The sequence below is a fragment of the Giraffa tippelskirchi genome, chromosome 1 (assembly GCF_054371585.1).
Source record: "Giraffa tippelskirchi isolate mGirTip1 chromosome 1, T2T-mGirTip1v1.2.pri, whole genome shotgun sequence".
Lineage (NCBI taxonomy): Eukaryota > Metazoa > Chordata > Mammalia > Artiodactyla > Giraffidae > Giraffa > Giraffa tippelskirchi.
Genome location: NC_137275.1, coordinates 74700400 through 74727030, shown reverse-complemented (window position 1 = coordinate 74727030; position 26631 = coordinate 74700400). Strand labels below are relative to the sequence as shown.

Genomic DNA, 26631 nt, shown 5'->3' with positions numbered 1-26631 from the left:
AACTCCAGTTGATTTTAAGGAGCTAGAAGTGTTTGTCATGTGTGGGTTTTATTCTCACATTCTCTTTATAGAATCTAGATGCCCCTTGGAGCACTTACCTTAAGTTGTGCTATGTGCCAAGTCACATGTCTGACTCTTTGCAATACTACGAACTATAGCCCGCCAGGGTACTCCATCCATGGGATTCTTCAGGCAAGAATACTGGAGTGGGTTGCCATGCCCTTCTCCAGGGGATCTTCCGGACCCAAGGATCGAACTCACATCTCTTATGTCTCCTGCACTGGCAGACAGGTTCTTTACCATCAGCACCACCAGGAAAGACTGGCATCTCTTTTTCACTATTTCTTCTCCTCATCTTCTTTTTAGGGCTTCCCAGGTAGCACAGTAAAGAATGTGCATACCAATGCAGGAGACGCACTATATTTGGGTTTGATCCTTGGGTTGGGAAGATCCCCTGGAGTAGGAAATGGCAATCCACTCCAGTACTCTTGCCTGGAAAATTCCACTGACAGAGGAGCCTGGCAGGCTACAGTCCATGAGGTTGCAAAGAGGTGGACGTGACTGAGTACACACACGTCGTACAACCCTCTTTCTAATATGGAAGTAACTGGGGAAGATATTGATTGCATTTGATGTGGTTAACGTGAATTAAACTGGAAGCAATCTAGAATGACACGTGGGTTTTTTTTAAGTTGATGGTAATAACACCAGGTTACAGAGTGTGAGTGTGAGAAATACTTAAGTCATGTGGTACAGTATTATCCAGATGTGACTACCAGTTGTGGCAAGATTTAGCTAAGATGCCAGCGGTCACCAGCAATCACCCAAGGGTGTTCTTTTATCTGGATGCTTATAATTCCTTTGTCTGTCTGCAGCTCTTGTCCAAGGAAAGAAAGCAATTTTAAGACCAAATGGAATGTAATAAATTATGGATACAGAATTGGTATCCTTCTGTCATTTTCCTCCAGGGCAGTGGTGACAGCAAATATCTTACTGTTACCTCAATAAAAACAGCTTCAACGCCAGCAACATCTATATATACAACTGCTCAAGTGAAAAATACAGCAGGTGTTATTCTTTTGGTTCTTTCACTTCATTTTCTTAGACTAATTTATGAAAATACCCAGTGACAAGATTATGGCATGTAACAGCCAAAAGGAAATGATTACTCTTTCACCATTGTATACAACCTTTCTTTCCAGGATCTCAACATGCTTTGATGATAACACTTCTACTTTTCACAACATTAAGTGAAAGTTGCTCAGTTGGTGTCTGACTCTTTGCAACCCCATGGACTGTTACAGTCCATGGAATTCTCCAGGCCAGAATACTGGAGTAGGTAGCCTTTCCCTTCTCCAGGGGATCTTCCCTATCCAGGAATCGAACCGGGGTCTCCTGCATTGCAGGGGATTTCTTACCAACTGAGCTATGAGGGAAGCCCCTCACAACATTAAAGATAAAGGGGAAAAACAAACAAACATTAATTCACGTCTTTTTCTGTCTGTCCCTGACTATGACAGCAATATTAATAATGTGGCAGTAACCACACTAGGTTCTCAGAAGTCTGTCCAACAGGTTAACTGTGACAGCAAGGGGGTTGGCCTCCTGTCACCAAGTAGAGTCATGGACAATGGTGCCTAAAGCAGTGCGGATGACCTCACCGTGTGCTCAGTGAGTGCTAGCAACCCAGAAAAGTGAAAACCCAAACTTCCATCTAACACAGAAGCTACTCCCTATTCTAATTTCAAACACAGTGTCTTGGCAATAAAAATAGGAACCCCCCTCTGTCTGGCAATATTTAAAACAACAGCACATTTTACAACACAAAGATTTAAAAACTTTTTTAGAAAGAGAGAAGCTTTTTTTTTTTTTAAGAAAGTCATGGTAACCAAATAATGGAGTTTTGTAATATAAGTAAAAGAATTATGATGGTCCCCTTATTACTCCCTTGAAGTTATGTACTCTCTTTCTTTTCAGGAACCTTTATGTCATCAGAACATCCTTATGGAAAATGTTTTGTAGAAGCAGCCCTGAAGTCAATTAGGGGCAAACAACTGCAAAGAAAGAGAAAAGGAACCCATTGACTTTAAACAAAATCACGCTCTCTGCACTGATTCTGAGGCCCACTCATGGGATGAGCAATGTCCAGGAGAGAGTATATGTCAGTGTATGGTCGGGACACTCAAGATGGCTGTGCTGTTGCACTCTGTACAACCCCTGCTCAACTGTGCCTGCTTCACCCACACCCTACTCACATGACTGACCTTCCACATACTTGTCCCAGGTCAGAACATCTCCACTAAGATAGCTTATCAAAGGGGTGTTGAGGGGCATGTCCCCCGCTGCTGGTTTCCCTGATAACCAAGAGCCAATCTCACATCAATTCCCCTGATAACTGGAACCCCCCTCCCCATTTTCCCCAGTGGCAGAGACGGCTGCCACATCCCGCCTGCTATCTACCACACAAGGTGGTGTGTCACTCCAGGACCTTGCTTCACACATGTAAGAACCCCCATCCATTAAACCACTGACGTCTCTGTTGCTGACTCCGGGCTTTTTTCTTCATTCCTGAGATTGGGCAAGTACAGGGCTTTCAGGCCTGCAGGGTGCAGCCCAACCGTCAGCAAAAGATAAAAATGGTGGAAAAGGAAAAAAAGATGAAGAAAGAAAGTGTGCCATGGACCCACTTCTATCATGAGACTTCTTTGCTTGCAAACTTTACAGAGCATCTTTCCCTTTTTTATTATGTCCTCGTCTCTGTTTTCTAGTATCCAGATCTTAGCAGTCCTCCCAAGAGCTCTATCCATATCCATCCCGCCTCCCCCACCCCATGCCTCTGTCCATGTGGATTTCTCTGAATCCCTTTCGATTCAATTAATTAATTTTGTCTTCATATTTCATTTATGGTTGCAAATGAGAACAGCTTAATACCCTAAACAAACTGGGTTATATTTCAGTATTCCTGCACAGATTGTGTCTCGACTATTAAGTCAATTCAATTGCTGATTCAAAGAAAACCTACTGAACAAGGAGACAGAGTGAGAGTGAGAGAAAGCAAAGAGACAGAAAGAAAAAAACAGACCCACAAAGAGAAAGAGAACAAAACAGGCAGAGACAAAAAGTTTCTAGGAGAAACAATTTTATAAAGATACAAAAAAAGAGGGTTAAGTCCCAATACCTGCCTCCTCTGCAGACTATATCACAAATTGCCTATGCCCGCACAAGAACACTCTTTCACCACCGGGTGTATCCAACACACAGTGCATTAGGAAGATTCACTAGAAAGTGAAGAAATTCTGAATGTGTCCTTCCTCAGGTTGCTTGCCTAGCCTACTGTTAGCTCATAACAAATGATCCACACACTATATTGTCTGAAACCTGATGCAAAAGCTCAGACATCCTTTGAAAAGTCTAAAGGCTACAGATGTATTTACATATGTACATTCATACGTTATAAAGTGATCACCAAAACCAGGAAGGAAGAAGAATTGCTGCAGAGAAGAAGAACCAAGTCTGACTCCATGTTGGAACTGTTTCTTTGACTTGCTTTTTGTTGCTGTTATAATCATATATAGTGGCCTGCCTCAAAGGACCCTGCCACTCTGTTAAACTGTCTTTATTCAGTTCATAGAAAGATAATCTGACCCTGCCCACTTGCAAATGACTGCCAAAAGAAACAACAGGGAGTGAAAGAGAGAGAGAGAGAAGAGATTAACACACCCCTTCCAAAGGCTGGCCCTTCCCACAGATGTTTTGCAAGACTGAAGACCCTTTTTACTTTACTTCCTCACTGCCTCTCCCACTCTATATTCTGCCTTTTGACTTTAGTTCCTTATTGCTTCTCTCTCTGGTTCCATAAAAGAACCCGAGATCCAGACCCCAACAAGACAGTTATTTTGAGACATAGTCTGCCATCTTCTCTGTCAGCCAGCTTTCCAAATAAAGTTGTATTCCTTGTCTTCAACATCTCATCTCTCGGATTCACTGGCTTGTTGTTCAGTGAGCAGAGTACTTGAACTCAGTAACAAAATCACCTGGACCCAAAAGCCACTTTATCAGTTCAGTTCAGTTGCTCAGTCATGCCTGATCCTTTGTGACCCCATGGAATGCAGCACGCCAGGCTTCCCTGTCCTTCACCAACTCCCAGAGCTTGCTCAAACTCAACTCCATCGAGTCAGTGATGCCATCCAACCACCTCATCCTCTGTCATCCCCTTCTCCTGCCTTCAATCTTTCCCAGCATCAAGGTCTTTTCCAATGAGTCAGTTCTTCGCGTTAGATGGCCAAAGTTTGGAGCTTCAGCTTCAGCATCAGTCCTTCCAATGAATATTCAGGACTGATTTCCTTTAGGATTGACTGGTTTGATCTCCTTACTGTCCAAGGAACTCTCAAGAGTCTTCTCCAACACCACAGTTCAGAAGCATCAATTCTTCCATGCTCAGCTTTTTTTATGGTCCAACTCTCATATCCATACATGACTACTGGAAAAAATCATAGCTTTGTCGGCAAAGTAATGTCTCTGCTTTTTAATATGCTGTCTAGGTTTGTCATAGCTTTTCTTCCAAGGAGAAAGCATCTTTTAATATCATGGCTGCAGTCTGTGGGGTCGCACAGAGTCGGACACGACTGAAGCGACTTAGCAGCAGCAGCAGCAGCAGCAGCAGTCACCATCTGCAGTGATTTTTGGAGCCCAAGAAAATAAAGACTGCCACTGTTACTCTCCCTTTTATTCTGCCCTTTAGCCACTTTATGATCTGCCATAAATTTCTCAATTTTAAAAATATTATCAGATTCTATGGAATAATACTATTTTTATTAAACAAATCATTAGCAGTTAATAAAAGTACCAACGTTATACAGATAAAGAAGGGACAGTGCTTTTAGCTTTGAAACATTCGAAACATTCTTATCAAGTAAGAGTTTCTAATGAAACACCTGCTGCAGAGAAGAAATAATTCTGACTCCATGCTGGGACTGTTTCTTTGAGTTGCCTTTCCTTGCAGTTATTATAATCATATTTAAGGCCTGTCTCAAAGAACCCTGCTACTCTGACTGTTAAGTGCCTTTGTTCAGCTCATAAAGAGATAATCTGACCCTGCCCATCTGTGAATGACTACAAAAAAGAAGAGACCAACACATTCCATTGATGCTTCTGAACTGTGGTTCTGGAGAAGACTCTTGAGAGTCCCTTGGACAGCAAGATCAAACCAGTCAATCCTAAAGAAAGTAAGTCCTGAATATTCACTGGAAGGAGTGATGCTGAAGCTGTAGCTCCAATACTTTGGCCACCTGATGCCAAGGGGTGACTCATTAGAAAAGACCCTGATGCTAGGAAAGATTGAAGGCAGGAGGAGAAGGGGACGACAGAGGATGAGATGGTTGGATGGCATCACTGACTCAATGAACATGAGTTTGAGCAAACTCCAGGAGATGGTGAAGGACCGGGAAGCCTGGTGTGCCGCAATCCATGGGGTCACAAAGAGTTGGACAGGATGAGAGATTGAACTGAACACACCCCTTCCAAAGGCTGGCCCTTCCCAGAGATGTTTTGCAAAGCTGAAGACCCTTTTTTACTTTACTTCCTCACTGCCTCTGCCTCTCGATTCTGCCTTTTGACTTTAGTTCCTCATTGCTTCTCCCTTTGGTTCTATAAAGGAACCTGACATTCAGGCCCTGACAAGATGGTTATTTTGAGACATCAGTCTGCAATCTTCTCTGTCAGCCAGCTTTCCAAATAAAGTCATATTCCTTGCCTCAGCAGCTTGTCTCTAAGATTCAATGGCCTTGCATGCAGTGAACAGAGTGAGCTCGAACTTGGTAACACACCTTCTTGAGACAAGACTAGCCTCTATACTAGATTCCCAGAGTCAAGATTACCTGAAGCCGTTTTTGTTGGGTCCTTGGAAACTTCTGCATTATTTCAGTTAATTCTGGTATTATAGCTCACACTTTCCCCAAAGTTGACACTTCCTGGGTAGTGTGGAAGGTTTACATAACAAAAAAGATTACTGAATGCTACATTAGATCACCCTGGCTTCTAGCTATCTTTTAAAATGTAAAAGAATGGAAGAGGAGGCCTGTCAGTTTTTCTGTCATTCCTACTTTCAAAAGGGAAGATTTATGGGAGGAAGCCAATATACATCACTTATATAGGATTTCTGTCTGCATCTTTGCAACTATGTACAGTAAGAAGCCAATTAAAATCCAAAGCTTTCCTTTCCCAACATACCCAAAACAGCATCCAACTTCTCTACATCTGTAACCTTTTTCCACAGCATCAATGAACCCTTGCTTCCAGGCTTCCCTCACTCACAACCCTCCTAAGTGGAGACCACCATTCCCTCACCTTTCTGCAGGAAGATGAGAGACACCTACCTCATTTTTCTGCACCTCCATCACTTTTTCAAGTCAAGAAGTTTTGTCTGTACCCATTGTGTTAATGGTCTCTAAGTCCTCATCACAAGAGTCTCCCTTCTGTTCTAATATATATAACTCCTCTAAAAACATGTATTTTCCCCCATCCTTGCTTTTTCTATTTCACCATGTTTTTCTTTGTGTAGGCAACCTCAAATTCACTGGTGGTTAAGGCTGGCATAAGTAACTACACAAACTACTAACAATAAGACTTCTAATACAACAGATCAGTGAATAAAACAAAAAAAGCAGCAGACTCACAGATGCAGAGAACAAATTAGTGGTTACCAGTGAGGGTAGGGAGGGTGAACAACACAGGAGTTGGGGAGTGGGAGGTACAAACTACTGGGTGTAAGGTAGGCTCAAGGATGTGTTGTACAATATGAGGGCTGTAGCCAATATTTTGTAATAACTGCAAACGCAAAGTAACCTTTAAAAATTGTATTAAAATTTGAAATGCAAAAAAGAAAAAGGGAATATCCTACCTAGAAACTATGACTTGATTTAAAAAAAAAAGATTTCTCAAGACATACATAAATCTTCAGCTCTAAACAAAATCACCTAGGTATCCCACAGACATGTCAAAATCAACATTTATAAACTGGAACTCTTAAAAAAAAAAAGGAACTTTTTCCTCTCCACCCTGCTGTACAGATTCTGTTTTCCGTTGTCCAAATTGGAAGCCTCAATACATGCCTCTCTAGTAGGATCCATATATAATCAGGCACTAGCTCCTGTTCATTACATAACCAACACATAGCTGACTCTGCATCCCTGCTGCCTTCATTTTGGCCCTCACCACCTAACACCTGAGTTACCTCAGTAGTCTCCTATGGGTCCCCCCACACACGGTCCGTTTCCATATGGCCACCAGTTATCATTCTAAAACAGATCAATCATGTCCTACTTCAAAACCACTTAAGGTCTTGACAAGTTTCACCCCAATACTATTGCACCCACCCTTAATCCACACACTAGCCCCCATCCAAGAAGTACTCACCATTCTCTACCATGTGTTAAATTTGAGAGTCTGACTCACATTCCCTGGCCTGAAATATTTTTCCCATTTGCACTCTTCGATGTTCAGTGCAAGTGTTGTGGCTTCTCCCTCTGGTTCCATGGCACTTGTTCTATCATTTCCTACCACACGCACCATAATCTACAGCAATTATTCATTATGCTGTCCCTTCCCACTTAGTACTGAGGATAAAAGTTACTTATTTCCTAAATCCAGCAACAGATTTGGCACACAGCAGGCACTCAGTGTTTGCAAACTGAATTAATTAACATGCAGATGGCCAACAACCGCACTCTAATTCAAAAGCAAACAAAATTGAATTTTTTTTCTCCTTCAAAGAGATAACACAGAAAATCATACTAAAAAATCAGATGTACTTGAATTAATTTTCATGAGGCACAAAGAATTTAATTTAAAATCTATATTACAAATTCTTCATCAATGAAACCACCACCAATAACAGTAAGCATTTTTATAACATTCGGTTATTCAACACATATTTTTTGGAGTATTTTTGTGCCAGTCACTCTGGTGGATACTGGAAACCTTTTATAGATGCTGGTAGCTCATTCATTCCAAAATGTCAAAATATTCTCCTATAAATTATCTCACTTAGTTTCCCACGAGGGAGGCAGAACGGTTATTTTAACCCCCAATTGACAGGATAAGAAACTGAGATCAGGTAGTTTATGTGGTTTGACCAGGGTCAAAGCCAGTAAGACAGAGATGCAGAACAAACACAGTTACCTTCTAAACCCAGGTTCACTGCTTCCTCCACATTAAATTTGTAAACTTGCCCTAACACTCTTATTCTCTCTGAAGAAGGGATGAAAAGTTAACTTTAGTCTTGGTCTTAAAAGTAAAAGTGTAGAGAAATGAAGTTACATGTGCACAGTCAAGGGTTAAAACTAACCTGTTCTCCTTGCACACGGTCACTTTGTCTCCTTCTGGTATCAGCTTCTTCTGTTCTATCACACCATAGCTTTCTCGACAAATCTATATTTAAGGAGGAATAAAGAAATGTTTCAATTTTGTTGAGTGCTTATCTTTCTAGACCCCAAATGACTGAGAAGCCGTAGGAACAACTGTATCTTAATTACTATTTACATTACCACAGAAGATTCTTGGGAGGAGAAAGAATCAGAGAACATCAGCACTTTATAGGATAGTTTTAAGATACGGAGTTGCCAATAAATGCAATCAAAGAGAAAATATGAACTCTAGAAAATAAATTATATGTATAGGAGTAAAGGGGCTTCCCTGGTGGCTCAGTGGTTAAGAATCCACTTGCCAGTGCAGGAGACATGGGTTCAATCCCTGGGTTAGGAAGATCTCCTGGAGAAGGAAATGGCAACCCACTCCAGCATTCTTGCCTGGGAAATCCCGTGGACAGAGAAGCCTGGAGGGCACAGTCCACGGGGTCGCAAAGAGTTGGACATGACTTAGCGACTAAACAGCAGCAGCAAACAACAACATAGGAGTAAACAGGAATAATGCTTCAATAATTTTCTTAAGTGTCTAGATTAATCATTCATTCATTTATTTATTCAACACATTTACTGAGCTCCAGTAATATTGAGGACACTTTGACTATCATATGATCCACCAATTCCATTTCTGAGTATATATCTAAAAAGAACAAAAATACTAATTCAAAAAGATACATGCACCCCAATGTTCAAAGCAACACTATTTACAACAGCCAAGGTATGGACACAATCTAAGTGTCCATCAACAGATGAATGGATAAAGATGAATGGCTTATGTACACAATGGAATACTACTCAGTCATAAAAAAGAAGGAAACTGTGCCATTTGCAGCAACATGGATGGACTTGAAGGGTATTATGCTAAGTGAAATAAGTCAGACCAAGAAAGACAAGTACTGTATGATGTCACTTATAGGTAGACTCTAAAAGATACAACAAACTAGTGAATATAACAAAAAAGAAGCAGACTCACAGATTTAGAGAATAAACTAGTGGTTACCACTGGGGAAAGGGAAGAAGGGAGGAACAATATAGGGATAGAGGATTAAGACACAAGCTATTAGGTATAAAATAAGCTATAAAAATATATTGTACCACACAGGAAATATAGAAAATATTTTATAATAACTATAAATGGAGTTAAACCTTTAAAAATTGTGAATCACTGTACTGTACACTTGTAACTAATATTCTACAACAACTATACATTGATGAAAAAAAGATACTATGACTAAAATAGTTTGGTTCAGAGTAGTCTCTGAATTTGTTCTTTGATTTTGAGAAAAATTATGCTAATTATGATTTGTAAACATGATAAAAGAGACAGCTACAGTCGTAAGTAAAGAAATCCTTACCGTGAAGTTGAGACAGAAAGTCTCCTCAATATCTTCCCCAGGGTAATCTAACAGTTCTTGAAGACTCCTAATCAGTGTGACAGAGAAAAGAAAAGAGGTAAATCACACATGGCAATAGTGTTTCTATCCCAGTCACATGTCCAGATTATTTGCAAGGAACGCTACAAAAGAAGATTTTTGAATGAACATAAATCTAGACTGAAAGTCATGTTAACCATATTTTGAAAAAAATGTCTTACAAGCAGTTGACTTGTAAGATGCTCATTAATTGTTCTCTGTTCCTTCTGACAAATCTTACTGAATTTATGAAGAAAATCAGACAGCTTTGTATCTGACATGCTTGTGTTAACCCTAGTATACTTTGGAAGTACATAAGTGAGGAGATGATCCTGCAGTGGTCCTACAGATTGGCTTTATCCATATGCATTAGAAGGATAATCCTCCCATCATAAAAAACAAGCTTCAAAGTCACTGTGTCCACTTAGGAATCTAGTCTTACTTGTTAATGCAAGGGGTTCTGTGTGCAAAGAACGCTATTACCAGCCACATTAAAGAACACTGAAACCTGTTTATGCCAACAATGGTCATATCACCACTGTCACGAGAATACATTGTTATAACTAGACTTCATTCACACTTCTTCAGTGAGCTCAGAGTCTGGCAATTCCGTAACGAGTTGCCCAGAAAGAAAATTTTTCATGCAGAATTTAAATCTTTTTTCACTTAACCAGCCAAGATCATTACTTGAAATATATCATTCTCAGCCAGGTTGGCAAAGAAAACAGCACACATTTCTGTCACTTTCAGTTACCAAAAAAGTAACCCTGCCTGGTCTCCTCTGCCATTTTTTAATATTTCTTCTAAATTTTCTTTACCTCTCTCTGTGCCTCGCTCCCCTGCCCCACGTCCTCTGTGATTTCTCTGTATTGGTGTCCTATACTGGTGGTGTGACCATCTCATTTCCAGAGAGCACCTCAGAGACTACCCTTTCTCTATCTCCATCTTAAAATCAGTATTCTTTCTCTATAAAAAAAAAAGTGATGTTACCTCCTGCTGAAGTCAAAAGAACTGTACTGTTTACACAAAGCCAAGGATATGGTATCTTTTTATATATTAAATTTCACCTTATGCTACCTACAATCAATACACAGAAACTCAGAATAAAAGGAGTTTTTTAGAGATAGAAAGAAAATGACTAAAAACATGTCTCATGGAAAATAGTATGGGGGTTCCTCAAAAGGCTAAACATAGAGTTACCATTTGACCTAGCAATTCTACTCCTAGGTACATACTCAAGAGAAATGAAAACTTATGTCTACACAAAAAGTATGTAAAAATATCCATAACAGCACTATTGGTAACAGTCAAAATGTAGAAACAAGCCAAATGCCCATCAGCTGATGAATGGATAGACAAAATGTGGTATATCCATACAACGAAATATGATTTGACAATAAAAAGAAATGAAACACTGATACAAGTTACAACTCAGATGAACCTTGAAAACATGCTGTGTGAAAGAAGCCAGACACCAAAACCCACATATTGTATGATTCCATTTATGTGAAATATCCAGAAGAGGCATGTCTACAGAGACAAAAAGTAGATTAATGGTTGCCTAGGGCTTCAGTGGCACCCCACTCCAGTACTCTTGCCTGGAGAATCCCATGGACGGAGGAGCCTGGTAGGCTACAGTCCATGCGGTCGCTAGGAGTCGGACACGACTGAGTGACTTCACTTTCACTTTTCCCATTCATGTACTGGGCAAGGAAATGGCAACCCACTCCAGTATTCTTGCCTGGAGAATCCCAGGGATGGCGGAGCCTGGTGGGCTGCTGTCTATGGGGTCGCATAGAGTCGGACACGACTGAAGCGACTTAGCAGCAGCAGGGCTTGGGGGATGAAGAAGTTGGGAATGTCAACTAAAGAATACCAGGTTTCTTTTCCAGGTGATGAAAACATCCTAAAATTGATGGAGTAAAAGCTGCACAACTCTGTGGATGCACTAAGTCACTGAATTATATACTCTAACTGGGTGAATTGTGCGGAATGCAAATTATATCCCAATTAAACTACTTTCTAAAAAAGGCTCCATGAGATAACAGAAAAAATACACTGGTCTCTGCCCCCAGTTCCTTAGCACAGAGCTCCCCAAATCCTTGTAAATTCCTCTGGGATGAGGGCACTAGAAACCCTTAACCTGTGGGATCCAACTCTATCTCCAGGTAGACGGTGTCAGAACTGAGATAAGTTGTAGGACGCCCAGCTGGCATCATGCAGAATTACTTGGCCATGTGAGCAAGAACCTCACACACATTTGGTGATCAGAAGTGCAGCACATGCAGTCATAATGTGAAAGTCAAGGAGACACAGAAAAGAGAAATACAAAAGGATGGGGAATCCTGTAACTTTTTTTAAAAAAATACAGGCTCTCTTTCCAACACTTTCTCCCCTGTTATTTATGGACCATGACAAATCTCAAAGTCCTTATATTTTGTTCAAGATAAGAAAAGCAGAGATTGTTTGGATTCCTGGGCAGCTATGACTTCCCTTGTACTTTTTCTCCTTCTGTCCCTAGAGTGACCCAGGCATTGTTTCAAGCCAGCAGCTGTGGACCCCCATCTTAAGACAAAGCATACACAGCACAATCGAATGAGAAACTCTAACTTATACACATGGTGTTTTCAACCTTTAATCTCAGTGCCAAGAGCAGTTTTCCACGCCAGGCTCCCGTCTTTCAGCTCTGTACCTTCCTTCCGTGGGTGACAACTCTTTCAAGTCTTCCAGGCCGGGCTTCACGTTCAGTAGCTTCTTATAGAGAGCCAGCGGGAAGTGCAGGTCCACCACAGTGGAGTTGTAGATGGCGAGTCCGCAGGTTATGCCAATCAAGTGAAACCAGTTGTGCTCTACGAAACACTTTCAGCACATGCCCAAATATGTTAAAAAGAAAAGCAGTGTTTGCACCCTCAAAACCATCTGTGATTTACCTTAAAATATTTTCAGAATGAAAGAATAAAGATCTATAATATTGTTACCTTCTGAAACAGAGAAATATCCCTAACAAAAGTTCAACTGTGTATGTTTGTGAATGATATAAAAGAAGTAAAAAAAAAAAAAAGATGCCCCTAGAAATTACTAGAATACTGTTACAATATTAATATATGCCCATTGTTTAACATAAACACAAGCACAAATACCGAGTAATGATCTGTTTTATAATAGTGATTTTTATCAGAGGTGGATGAGAACTGCAATATTTAGAATGAAGTATTTAAAAAAAAAGTTCAACTGTCCCCCAAAGATGCAATGTAGACAAAGTTACGCATTTACAGCTCACCTACAATACAGAGAACAGCTTATCTTCATTTAGAGCACTGCTGTCCAATAGAACTTCCTGCAGTGATGGAAACATTCTATTCTGTTCTGTCCCAGATGTCAGCCACTATGTGTGTCTACTGAGCACCTGAATGGTGGTTAGTACAACTGAGGGAATGTGAAATGCTCCAGGCAAGAATACTGGAGTAGGTTGCCATTCCCTTCTCCTGGGGATCTTCCCAACCCAGGAATCGAACCCAGGTCTCCTGCATTGCAGGTGGATTCTTTACCATCTGAGACACCAGGGAAGTGCAAGTATTATTTAATTTTAACTAAATAAAATTGAAATTTAAATAGCCACAAGAGGCTAATGGCTACTTTTCAGGACAATGCAGATATAGGGAGAGAAGTCTGGTAGAAAAAGAAATAAACTATAGTCTGCTTGAAATGAGAATGCCTTTTAAAACTTAGCTCTCGTACTGCATTTTCAAAAATAAAGTGTATGTGTATATCTGTATGGGTATCCATACACATACTATCGCTGTTATTAAAATAAGATATATTTGACAATTACTTTTTATATGTCATAAAACCAATTTCTTTATCATACTCTTTTTACCCTTCGAGGATTTACAAAGCTTGAGCTTACCTACTAGAAATGGAAATGGGACTGATGGGCAACAAAACGCAACTATGAGGTCTTGGCCACAGGCAAAACATAGACTGCATCCACTCTTTATACACATTAAATGATTATCTTTGTTATAGCCCCCCTTTGCAAATGTCAGAAGGCTAGGGACTGGTCTGACAACAAAAAGGAAGTTTAGTTCAATCTAACTGTTGAATGATAACATTACTAACTTACCGTATCTGAAAACCACAAGAGATTTGAATCCTGGTAGTAGGTAAACATTCCATAGATGGGATTCAACAATTCTTTTAACAGTAAAAGAAAGAACTCCTTTGTGACGCCACCTGCATCCACTGCTTCTTCACCATCAAAAATGACCTTAAAATAATGAAAGTAGAATTAGTACTTCAGGGAAATCATTGTCATTTTACGGTTTTGGGATTTTTTTGCAAATTCTTTCTAAAGTCAGGACAAAGAAAGGAAGATGTAACAGAATACACTGCTGCAATGAAACTGCAAAGTGTATCTGTTGATTATTAACAAGACACTTACAATCACACAAAATTTTACTGGGTACTTCAAGGGATATAGACAAAATCAGAAGTTTACCAGATGTCCACAGAAAGTTTACCATTAATTTGGGGCAGAGAGGCAAATGTTAAAAAAAAAAAAAAAACAATTCAAGAATATATTTTCAAAGAGTCAGATACACTGAGAGGCAAATGTTCTGGCACACAGAGAAAAGCAATGACTAACCTGAGTAAAGACAGAAATCTCTCTCAGTAGGGGTCTTAAACTAACTGATGAATATGAAAGGGAAGAGAGTAGTTCAAGCAGACACATCTGTGAGGGGCTATAAAGAGACCTATCACAGATCTGTATGGAGCACGCTAGACCCAACCACAGTAACAACTACAGCAAACCAAAGGACGAGATTTATTAAGAGTTTTCTACATGCCAGCCACTTAAATTCTATTAACCTAATCCTCAGAATAGTCTTACACACAGAAATTACTATTATCATCCCCACTTTACTGGAAGGGCTCAGGCACAGAGCTAAAAATAAAAAGCACTTAAAAAAAGCTTATCCTGGCAAATTCCTTGGTGGTCCAGTGGTTAAGACTCTGCACTTCCACTGCAGGGGGCACAGGTTTGATCCCAGATCAGGGAACTAAGATCCCACATGCCACATAGTGCGGCTAAAAAAAAAAAGAAAGAAAGAAAAATTATCCTGAATACTGTGCTCAAGATTGCCTAGAGCAGGAGGAGAGTAAAGGGCTCCGATTATATGGATGCCAGCAGAAGACTTAACTCAGACATGCTACCAAGCAAAAAGAGTCTCATCTGAATTAGTGATTGAAAACAGGGGGCAAAGAGAGCACCTTCTGTTTGCAATATCAAAAATCTATCCCAGTAGTTCTAGGGAGAACTCCCAGGCAGACTGATGGGACTGATGCTACCCACTGAAATTCTGAAAAGGATGACAGTATCATGGATACCATCAGTTTCTTGTCTATCACATCTCAGAAATGGAGTTTACAACAGGATTGGAAACAGTTAGGAAAGTCTTCTGAAGGGAAAGGTAAATGATCTAAAACTTCAATAATTCACTAAGTATTTACTGACCAGCTGCTGTGTTCCAAGCATTGTGCTAAGCCCCAAGAATAGAGTAAGTGGTAACACAAACATGCATAGTTTATGAGGAAAGACAATTTTTTAATCATTTCAGAGTACTAAAAAGGGCCTATCAGAACAGACGACCAGCTGCCCAGAAAATTTCACTACTTTTCTGTTTTCTTTTTTACCTTCTTTCTCTTAAATTTTTGACATCCAAAGACTTCCTAGATGCTGGCTTGGTAGTTTTACCTAATTGAAGCTTTAGCAGTGCTACTGTTTGCGTGGTTTTGGTAGAGTGGGAACAGGTACACGGAAAAGAGCGGACAAAGAAGGCCCTATAGTCCCTCAAATAATCCACTGGCATTTTTATCTGATGTCATGTTGAGATGGTCTGTTTGGTGACTGGACAGAAGGAGGTGAGTAAATTCTTGTAAAATGAATGAAAGAAATAATGAATGGCTGTACTCCATGATTTTAATAAGATCTTTGCTGCTTCATCTGATGCTGTTTAAAGAAACCCAGGAAGGTTATTTAGATAAATATACTGAAGGGCTCACTTTGAGAGGCTTTTTCAAATCAATATCAGAATGAATGCTCAGCTCTCTTAGGGCATCTCCAACAAGGTTGCTCCTGCGAACATGAAGGACCAGGAAGGGGCTTCTGGCCAGCAGAGGCTCCAAGGTGAGCAGCATGAAGACGTTCTGCAGATTGGCCCCATTGACCGCCACCTGGAACAGCACACCCAAGAACACAGTTATCACCTGAGAGCGCATCTGTGAGTGGAGATGGCTGTCAGCCGTGCCTTTGGACCAGGGGTGGGTACAGGGAAGGGCAGACAGGCTGTATCTCCACCTTGTTCTTTATTTTCCTCCTAACTCTTCCAATAGATTTTCTCAGTCATGTTTACAAAACACACAAATCTTTCTAATATGAACCCAAAGAGATTAACTGAAACACTTTATGAACCATATGATCCATAACTCATTCCAGGAAAATGATTTGGACTAAGCGGATTAAGACTGAAATAATATCTTAGTAGAAGAAAGTGACGATGGAGAGTGGGTAGAAATGGTGACTTTCGAAGTAGCAGGTAAAGAAACCCAATAACCACTTGCTAAACAGCTTTAGTTCTTTGAAAAATGTCCATTTTCTCTGGAAAAGCTTTAAATTGTCAATATGATGGATATATCACTGTGAAAACAGATATATATAGAGAGATTAATAAGAGCTAGAGACAGAGTCAGAAAGATGGGGAGGGGGAGAGAGATGAATGAAGTTACATATCCACCAGCAGTAGGAATGGAAAGGTTTGGATTGCTAGTTCACAAACATCTTTGCAGGCTTGCCAAAACCAATTATATTTTACAATAAAAACATGTGTTTAAATTAAACAAATCTCTATAATTTAAGTTTTGGCTCAATAAAGACTTGCCAAGCTCCTTTTAATAATGTATCAAGGGTCAGCAAACAATGGCCCACTGACTGAATCCAGCCTGCTGCCTGTTTTTATACAGCTCTTGAGCTACCAATAGTTTTAACATTTTTAAATGGTTAAACAAAAATCAAAAAAAGAATATATTTCACACATGTGAAAAGTATGCAAAATTCAAATTTTGTGCTACAGCAGTTTTATACTTGAGACCATATGGCCCACAAAGGTAAATATTTATTATACAACATTTTATGAAGACACCTGTCAACCCTCAGTTTATGAAATGTCCCTTCACTTGTATTTGCTTTATTCAATAGAGAATTGCTGACAATTTTTCTATAGGTTCTAAAAGTTATACTACAACTTTACCCAAATGAACTTTATCCTATTAGGAAAAAGTTACAACTTAATGTATAAGATGAAAGAAACCCATAACAGGAAAAAATAATTTTTAAAATAAGTTACCTGCATCTGCAGTTCAGCATCAGTTTGTAACATTTTGGTCTTGGCTTGGGCATCAAAGATAAAAGGGTAGGAACAAAGCGTTACAGCATCCTAGAATGAAACCCATTATCGGCAATATTATAGCATTCCACAGAGAATACTGCTGGAAAAATACATTAATAAATTTTAAAGTATCATTTACCTGCATTATAGATGGCCGAGCCTTCTGTGTAAAGAAAAATAAAGTCTCTTAGTTGAAGTACAAAACTTGAACTTTTTATCCCCTACAAAATAACATAACAAATAACAAAATAGATAACCTATCTATTTGGCCATGGAACTAACACCATATTTAAACAGCTGACTGGAGTTATGATGGCATAGACCAGTTGTTTTGATAAATACAGACTGAGAAAAACATTAAAAACAACTTTAAAAAAATTTAAAGGAACTTTACAAAAACACCATTTCACTAACTCCATAATTTACAGCATTAATAGAATTTTCGTTTATAAAGAATCTAATACCGAAACAGGAGCTTTACAACCATGACTTCAGGGGTTAATCTTGTTAGGTAAAGTGGATAATGCATAATGCAAACTTCATTTGTCAGCATGTTAAGTCTACCTCTTACACACATACACACAGTTATTCTTGGGAGAAATCAAATATTTAGAAAGTTGTCCCTGGCTTGGCCTACAGAAGATATTCCATCAATATGTAAATGAAATCTGAATAAACTTTTAAGGAAGGGGTAACAGATAAGCATACTGCATTTTATTGCTCTTCACTTTATTGCATTCCACAGATACTCTTTTTTTTTTTTTTTAATAAACTGAAGTTCTGTGGCAACGCTTAGTCTTATACCACTATCAGCACCATTTTCCCAGCAGCATTTCCTCCCCTTATGTCTCTGTGTCACATTTTGGTAATTCTCACAATATTTCATACTTTCTTATATCATTTGTTATGATGATCTGATTGGTGACCTTTGACACTACTACTGCAGAAAGATTACAACTTGCTGAAGGCCCAGATGATGGCTAGCATTCTTGTTTAGCAATACAGTATTTTTTAGTTAAGGTTTGTACATTGTTTTTCTAAACATAATACTATTGCACATTTAACAGAATACAGTATAAACATAACTTTTATATGCACTGGTTAACAAAAAAAATTGTGTGACTTGTTTTATTGCAATATTTGCTTTATTGTGGTGGTCTGGAACCAAACCCACAATATCCCCAAAGTATGCCTGCAAATAAAAACAACCACAAATATATCTAATAGGTAGGTTACAAACATATCTAAGAGGTACGTTAGTTTCACTTATCAAGAGAAAAAAGGAAATCTCTGCTCAAAGATTAAGCTAATGAATACTGTTTGCTACATAACCCAACAGAAGCAATCAAACAAAAAATCAACAGTAAGGATCACGTTGACCTGGAGCAATATTTCACAAACAGAAAACCATGGATTTATTCCCAGAAATCTGTGAGTGGTCTATGCATTTTTTAAATTGTGTTTTTTCTAAAAAAAGAAAAGAATGATATCCTAAACAAAATAAAAACACATTCTGAATGAACTCCTTATAATGATGTGTTGCCATATAATCTGCATTTATTTTAATGATTGCACTGGTGCCACAGTATACTGAATTGTCCAAGGAAAGGGAAAAAAGCAGTCTTCCTTTGTAAGTGATGCATTTGTGCCCAAGAAAAGGCCACAGCAGTCCTGACTCGCTGCATGTATGAAGGTTTAATAGCAGGTGAAAGGGCAAAAGAGAGTTGAGTCACCCCTGGGTGCACAGGACAAGCCACAGAACTCAAGTCCCCAGGCCTGGCAGCCTGAAGTCCTAATCACAACGCAAGAGGGGTCTCACTTCAGAAAGGCATTCTTGCTTATCACATTAAATCCATGAGGCTAATTTGTGTTTTATTGATTTTAGAGTTTTATTAGTATTTAATCTGTAAATCTGCTTTGGTTTTCTAATGTTTAAATGCTTTATAAATAATAAGGGTATATACACTTCCTTTTGTATTCATGTATATTTCAATGAAAGCACTGAAAAGAAATTAAAAAAAAAAAAAATCATCCTGTTTATCCTTTGAACAGGTTCCTTCTCTAGACTGAGAAACACTAATTAGAGAAAAGAGTCCAGTCCAGGGAGACAAGGTGTGGAGTCTTACATATAGAACCCAGGCTGACTTGATTCATTCTCATGCTGGCTTCTCTAATTACTCTGACTTTTGGAATTGAAACAACTAAAACACACACACCATAAAACAGCACTCTACAAAGTTATCCTGTACTCTAGATACCTACAAAAGGTACAAATATCCTGGAGAAGTGTGTGCCCATATTTAAAATGTTCTATCCTTCTCAGAAGAGATTTTATTCTAGGCATTATTCGTCTGTTCTCAAGACAAAAGAAAGATCTTTATCATGTGTGTTGTTCTATAAAGCAAAATAAAGTTTTGAACACTTCAAATAGATTTAATAGTGACCATAAAAACAGTTGTTGACTTTACAGCCTCCGAGTATACAGTGGGCCCTCCTTATCCACATGTCCCACGTCTGCAGATTATACCTAGCTCAGATGGAAAATGCTTGGGGAAGAATGACAATTCCAGAAGGTTCCAGCAAGCACAACCTGAATTTCTCACACACTGGCAACTATTTACATAGTATTCACACTGTATCAGGTATTATAAGTAATCGAGAGATGATTTAAAGTGCTTGGGAGGATGTGCTTAGGTTATATGCAACTAATGTATCATTTTATATGAGGGACTTGAGCATGGAGAGTTTTGATACGGGGGTGGGGACTCCTGGAACCAATCCCCCATGGATACGGAGGGACAACTGTACCTAGTAAATACTAGTATTTTTGTTGGTACAACGTAGTTATTTCAGACATCAATCAGCAGCTCTGTCTGTATTTCTTAGCTCTCTCCCACTCCAGTTCTCCAATTCTTTCCTACCATCTTCTCCCTGCAACCCCCATCACAAACCCTGAAAAAGCCCAGTTTTGGAGGTTAGGCTGATCTCCCTTCTGGAGGGCAGGGTTATCATGCTTTCAGCAGGGTACAATGGCTGGAAAGAAATTACTGTTGGGAACCAGAGACAAGGCAAGAGAGTTGGTGGTCCAGAAGACCCCCACTGCAGGGGAGGACTGAGGTGCTGGCTCTGTGGAAGGTGAACTAAGGGAAGGGTGTTCAGTCAAAAGCAGCAGCAGGCCTATATGAAAGTCTGTTTATGTGTCTACAATTTTATTTTTTTACAAGTCTGAGATTTTGTATTTAAAATAAAACTGTTTAATTTCACTGATTTTTATTTTGTAGATGCTGAATATTTTAGAAATGGTATTAGTACTGGCATTTCCAGATTACATGAACTAAATACTGAAACAGCAATATTATGATTCTGCTTCCTGACTGCTCTCCCTAACCTGGAAAGATGTATATGAACTGGTAAGATACGTGACCCTCTCCTGAGAGGCTACTTGGCCTGGGCCATTCATTCCCCAAAAAGTGAGTCTCCCAAACCTAAAACTAGCAAAGTACTACTGGTGGATCACATTTCAAGTGTTCCTGCTTGAAATGGGGTTGCACTGTTACCTTAAATCATTTTTCTTAAGTATATGAAATAGAAGCAATAAATAAATACATGATACAGAACTGGAGAGTTGGGGAACTGGGAATATCTGTTTATATTCCAAGTCAGTATTTCCTAAATGTGGCTGTGACTGGGGACACGGGTCACTGCATAAACACCTGTAGTGCCAGGGAGGGAACACGGGAGCCTCTGCCTTAGCGCCTGCCTGCCACCAGGTGTTCCTGTACCCTCAGTGGGCACGCCTGGCTCCCAGTACCACTGACGTGGAGGCAAATACAGCTGTGCACAATCCTGGTACCTGGAACCAAAACACGGCCCCATACAACACATACAGCCAATGTCATGTAGACTCTAGTCTTTATTTCTGAAGCATTTTCTTTGTATCACTGACTTTCTCACTTGTACTGCCCCACGGGAGCCCACAGCATCACTCATTCTGTGCTCTGTTTATTTGGTTTCCAAGTGTAGATGATGGCAGTTTATTAATTGACATAAATAAGCCACTACCATCTCTTCTTTAAAATAAACAAGTCAGTCACTTTAGAATGTTTCTTTTGTACACCACAGTTCTTTGCACACACATGTTGTGTCCCTCTGTAATTCCTTTTTCACTACACTAAGCACGTCACAGAGGCAGCCAGCATGTCCCATAGGTATCGCCATTCCCAGTGACTAGCAGGCATGGGATATACATTAGGTGCCCAAGACTGCTTACTGAGAAATAGCTACTAGGGCTTATGACCGGGCTTCCCTGGTAGCTCAGCTGGTAAAGAATCTGCCTGCAATTCAGGAGACCTAGGTTTGATCCCTGGGTTGGGAAGATCCCCTGGAGGAAGGCATGGCAACCCACTCCAGTATTCTTGCCTGGAGAATCCCCATGGACAGAGGAGCCTGGCAGGCTACAGTCTATGGAGTTGCACAGAGCTGACACGACTGAGCGACTAACACTTCACTTCAGGACTTTTGATGTGCCAGGCACTAAGTACTCAGCAAAGTAAGGCCTTTCCATGCTTTTTCCCATTTAATTCTCATACTATTGTTAGAATTCACATTTCTAAATGAGGATGCTAGGCTTACAGAAATTAAGGAACTTGTATAAGGTCACATAGGTAGTAGGCCTGAGCTGAGACTGAAAGCAGTTCTTTTTGACTACAGTAAAGCACATGCTCTGAACTGTAAACTATACTGCCTTGGCTACTACACCAAGCTAAAAAGTTTGACACATAAAAACTCATGTAGTGTGAGATGCACACACAGACACACAAACATGTACACACACAAGGTGAAATATTATTCAGTCATAAAAAAAGAAGGCAATCCTGCCATTTACAAAAATATGGGTGAAACTAAAGGACATTATGCTAACTGAAATAAGCCAGACAGAGAAAGATAAATACTGTATGGTATCATTTATATGTGGTATCTAAAAAAAAAAAAAAAAACCAATCTCATAGAAATAGAAGAAAAATGATGGTTGCTAGACGATGTGGGGAGAGAGGTGGGTGGGGGAGGAGATGGGGAAATGTAGGTCAAAGGGTACAATCATTTCAGTTACAACTAAGCTCTAAGGAACTAAAGTACGGCATAGCGACTACAGTTACACGGTATTATATACTGGAAACCTGACGAGAATACATCTTAAGCCTTCTTAAGACACACAGGAAAAAAGTTAACTCTGTGAGGTAATGGATGTGATAATTAACTTGATCTTTGTAATCATTTCACAATGTATATGTGCATCAAATCATCACACTGTACACTTCAAATATTTACAATTTTGTCTGTTAAGTATACCTCAATAAGGCTGGAGAAAATCCACTTATTGTTCATTACTATCATTTAAAAGTGTTTAAGCTCATAAATAAGCCTGTGAATATATGGTCAATCAAAAGGAGGCAAGATCACACAATGGGAAAAGGACAGTCTCTTCAATAAATGGTGTTAAGAAAACTGGATAGGCACGTACAAATGAACAAAAAGATCACTATCTTACTTACTTACTAATCATAAAAATTAGCTGAAAATGGATCAAAGTCTAGAATGTAAGAAACTCATAGATGAAAACATAGGTAGTAAGCAACTTGACATCAGTCTTGGCAGTGATGTTTTGGATCTGAATTCAAAAATCAAAGACAAAAAAAGCAAAAATAAATAAGGGAATTAGATCAAACTAAAAAGCTTCTGTACAGCAAAGGAAACCATCAACAAAGTGAAAAGGTAGCCTATAGAATGGGAGAGGTATTGGCAAACAATATGTCTTATAAGGTGTTAATGAAATATACAAAGAATTCATACAACTCAATACAAAAAAAAAAAAAAAACAATTAAACAATGGGCAGAGAACCTTAACATTTTTCCAAAGTTGACACACAGATGGCCAAGAGGCACATGCAAAGATACTCAACCTCATTAATGATCAGGAAAATGCAAATTAAAACCATACTGAGATATCACCTCACATCTGTCCAAATTGCTATTAACAAAAAATACTAGTTTGGGCAAGGATGTAGAGAAATGAGACTCCTCATGCATTGCTGACAGGAATTTAAACTAAAACTGGTACAGCCACTATGGAAAATTGTATGAAGGTTCCTCAAAAAATTAAAAATACAATTACCATATGATCCAGCTGTTCTACTTCTGGGTATTTATCCAAAGAATACCAAAAACACTAATTCAAAAAGATATATGTACCCCCATATTTAGAGCAGCCTTATTTACATTAGCCAAGATATGGAAACAACCTAAGTGTCCATAGATATATGGATGGAGAAAGAAGATGAGGTATACACGGTGGAATATTACTCATGTAACCAAGCATGATGTTATGGGGCCTTTCTAGAACAGACCCCTTCCACCATCCTCTGTTTTAGCTCCTTTCTGAAGTACGTAGATATCAGTACCTGGAGCACATTTCCTGAGCTGTGCAGCAGATACTAAAATCCCCACCAAATGCAAGAAATTACTACCTGACGCCCATGAGCACACAGCCCCCAGACGTTCTGGAGTCCGAGGATTGACAGTGACACTGCCCTCTTACCTCACCACCGACCAGGTTTGTACAGGGGCTGATTACATACCCTGCAACCCCCTTTCCTCCTGTGGCCATTAAAATGCTTTCCTGAAGCCCACTGGGGAGTTCAGGTGTTTTGAACACTAGCTGCCCTGGGTTCCTCGCTTGGCACTCTGCAATAAATGCTATATTTTCCTTCCCACAACCTGGTGTCAGAAATTGGCTTTACTGAGCGCACTAACAGTAACACTCAGACACAAAGAATGAATCTTGCCATTTCCAACAACTTGGATGGACCTTGAAGTGAGTCAGACAAGTGCCATACAATTTCACTTATATTTGGAAGTGAATATATTCCAAGATCTGCTTGGAATCTAAACAAGCAAAACCACAACAAACTCATAGATAAGAGACAGGTTAGGTGACTGCCAGAGGGAAGAAGGGATGGAGGGCGGGCAAAACGGGTGAAGAGGGTCAAAGGTACAGACTTTCAGTCATAAAACAAGTCACAGTAATATAATGTACAGCATGGTGACTGCAGATAGTAAAACAATACTGCTTATTTTAGTTGCTCAAGTTGCTAAGAGAGTAATTCTTAAAAGTTATCTAAGAAAAAAATTTGCAACTATATGTGGTGACAGACAGTAACTAGACTTACAGTGATCATCTCAGTGGGTATAAATATAAAGTCATTATGGTATACACTTGAAATAATATAATGTGACATGTCAATTATACCTCAAAAAATTAAAAAAACATAAATACATGAAAAAGCTTTAGCATTTTAGGTTAAAATCCAAGATATCAAGAAATTTAAACTTTAATTTCTAATAGTATTATATAACAGAAAAAATTCCACGGAAATCACAAAAGGTCAAGTTATTTTACCCAATTTTGTATCTTTCTGTAATAACCTTAATTACTGAAGAGGAGATGAGTAGCTGGTATTTAAGGCTTCTATTTGTTTATCAAATATTAAGAGAAAGGAACAATAAAAGAAAGTTATAAAAGTTGCTCACTTAAGTACTCCATTCAGAGACCACAGTCATGATAACCTATATTTTTAACACCAACAACTTCTTTTTTAGGGTGAAAGTAAATTAGAGCCCATTAGAATTCAGTAGCAAGTCACAGAAAGAGTAGATTGGAAGTCAGAACAATTGGCATTTAAGTTAACTGAGTTAATGGAAAAACTGTTTAGCTTCTCTGAGACTCCAATTTCTCACCTAGAAACAAAGCAGCTGGCTAAATAATTCATAAGACTTACTTCAGCTCTTAACATTTTATGAGTCAGTGAATATTTATTCATGAATTCATAAAACAGAGAAGTTTGTCTTCTTACAACTTCTAAATTAGCAGATGAAAACAGAGTTCATTGCTAGCTTCCATGTTAAATTTCCTACGTAAACCCATTTAGAAGATTTATCCACTTTTTTGAAAAGTATTTTGGCTTTTTAAGGTAATCAAAACCCTTATTAAAAAACTCAATAGTCTCCAGCATTGATTATCTGGTATTTGACAAAGAAATAAATAAAGAAACCTATTTAAATGACTTGCTTTTGGAAACCACTGCTGCTAAGTCGCTTCAGTCGTGTCCAACTCTGCGCGACCCCACAGACTGCAGCCCACCAGGCTCCACCGTCCCTGGGATTCTCCAGACAAGAATACTGGAGTGGGTTGCCATTTCCTTCTCCAGTGCATGAAAGTGAAAAGTGAAAGCAAAGTCGCTCAGTCGTGTCTGACTCTTAGTGACCCCATGGAATGCAGCCTACCAGGCTCCTCCATCCATGGGATTTTCCAGGCAAGAGTACTGGAGTGGGGTGCCATTGCCTTCTCACTACTGACCTCTAAAGGACTTCCCTGGTAGTTCAGTGGTAAGAATCCACCTGCCAATGTAGGAGACTCCGGTTCAATCCCTGGGTTAGGGAAGATCCCCCTGGTAAGGAAATGCAACCCACTCTAGTATTTTTGCCTGGGAAATCCCATGGACAGAGGAGCCTGGTGGGCTACAGTCCATGGGGTCAAAAAAAAAGAGTTGGACACAATTTAGTGACTAAACAACGACAACAACTGACCTCCAAAATCCCTGCAGGGTATAGGAAAATATTGCCTAAATGTCAGTGACGAAACTGTTAAATTGGCAAGGACACATCTCAAACGTGTCTGCTCTGCACAGCTTCACTAAATAACCATATTATCACTTTGTTTTCTGACATCACTCAAATTTATACATAATCCACAGATGGGTGATCCTAAAAAGCCTTGCATATATCCCAAGCCAGTCTACAAATAAACTGTAGAACCAACTCAAGTGTGGCAGGCAAACCCACAGTTGCAATGTAAGCGAGAACTAGGTCAGGGATATGTGACATTTTCACACACATAATCCCAAATCAGGCAGCCTATAGGGTTCAGGCAGCTGACATAAGATGATTCAAGCTGACTAGCTGTTAGATGAAGATAATAGCAAATGATCCTTTCCTCAATGTCAAAATCAAACTGCACTGGGGACTCTGGCATGTATAAGCCACATCTAAAGAGCCCCTATTGAACTCCAGCCAGATGGCACCATCTGGGAGACAGGTCATGCTGCCATGTCTTCCAGGTCTCAAGCAAGGCCAGAAATTCATTTTATGTTCCTTGACTTTTTAAATTGTGGTAAAAGACACAAAGTTTACCATCTTTACCGTGTTAGATTCATTAGTCTCAAATACATTTCCATTATTGTGCAATGAATCTCCAGAATTTTTTCATCCTGCAAAACTGAAAGTCCTAGAGATTATTAT

The 26631-nt window shown here is 39.3% G+C and overlaps 1 protein-coding gene across 12 annotated transcripts in view; it reads right to left on the bottom strand.

The window, feature by feature from the left end:
* Positions 1 to 26631, bottom strand: part of HERC3 (HECT and RLD domain containing E3 ubiquitin protein ligase 3) — a 138114-nt gene that overhangs the window by 31934 nt on the left and 79549 nt on the right. For 5 of the 12 annotated variants that reach the window (XM_081594362.1, XM_081594340.1, XM_081594333.1 and 2 more), the window contains 7 exons: positions 17417 to 17440; positions 17236 to 17325; positions 15896 to 16066; positions 13956 to 14099; positions 12525 to 12691; positions 9776 to 9842; positions 8345 to 8427 (listed from right to left, as the gene is read on the bottom strand). In XM_081594362.1, coding sequence (XP_081450488.1) covers positions 8345 to 8427; positions 9776 to 9842; positions 12525 to 12691; positions 13956 to 14099; positions 15896 to 16066; positions 17236 to 17325; positions 17417 to 17440 — 746 coding nt within the window. Of the gene's footprint in view, positions 1 to 3601; positions 4481 to 8344; positions 8428 to 9775; positions 9843 to 12524; positions 12692 to 13955; positions 14100 to 15895; positions 16067 to 17235; positions 17326 to 17416; positions 17441 to 26631 lie in introns of those variants that run through there. The other 7 variants (XM_081594402.1, XM_081594395.1, XM_081594384.1 and 4 more) reach the window with 3 other exon arrangements.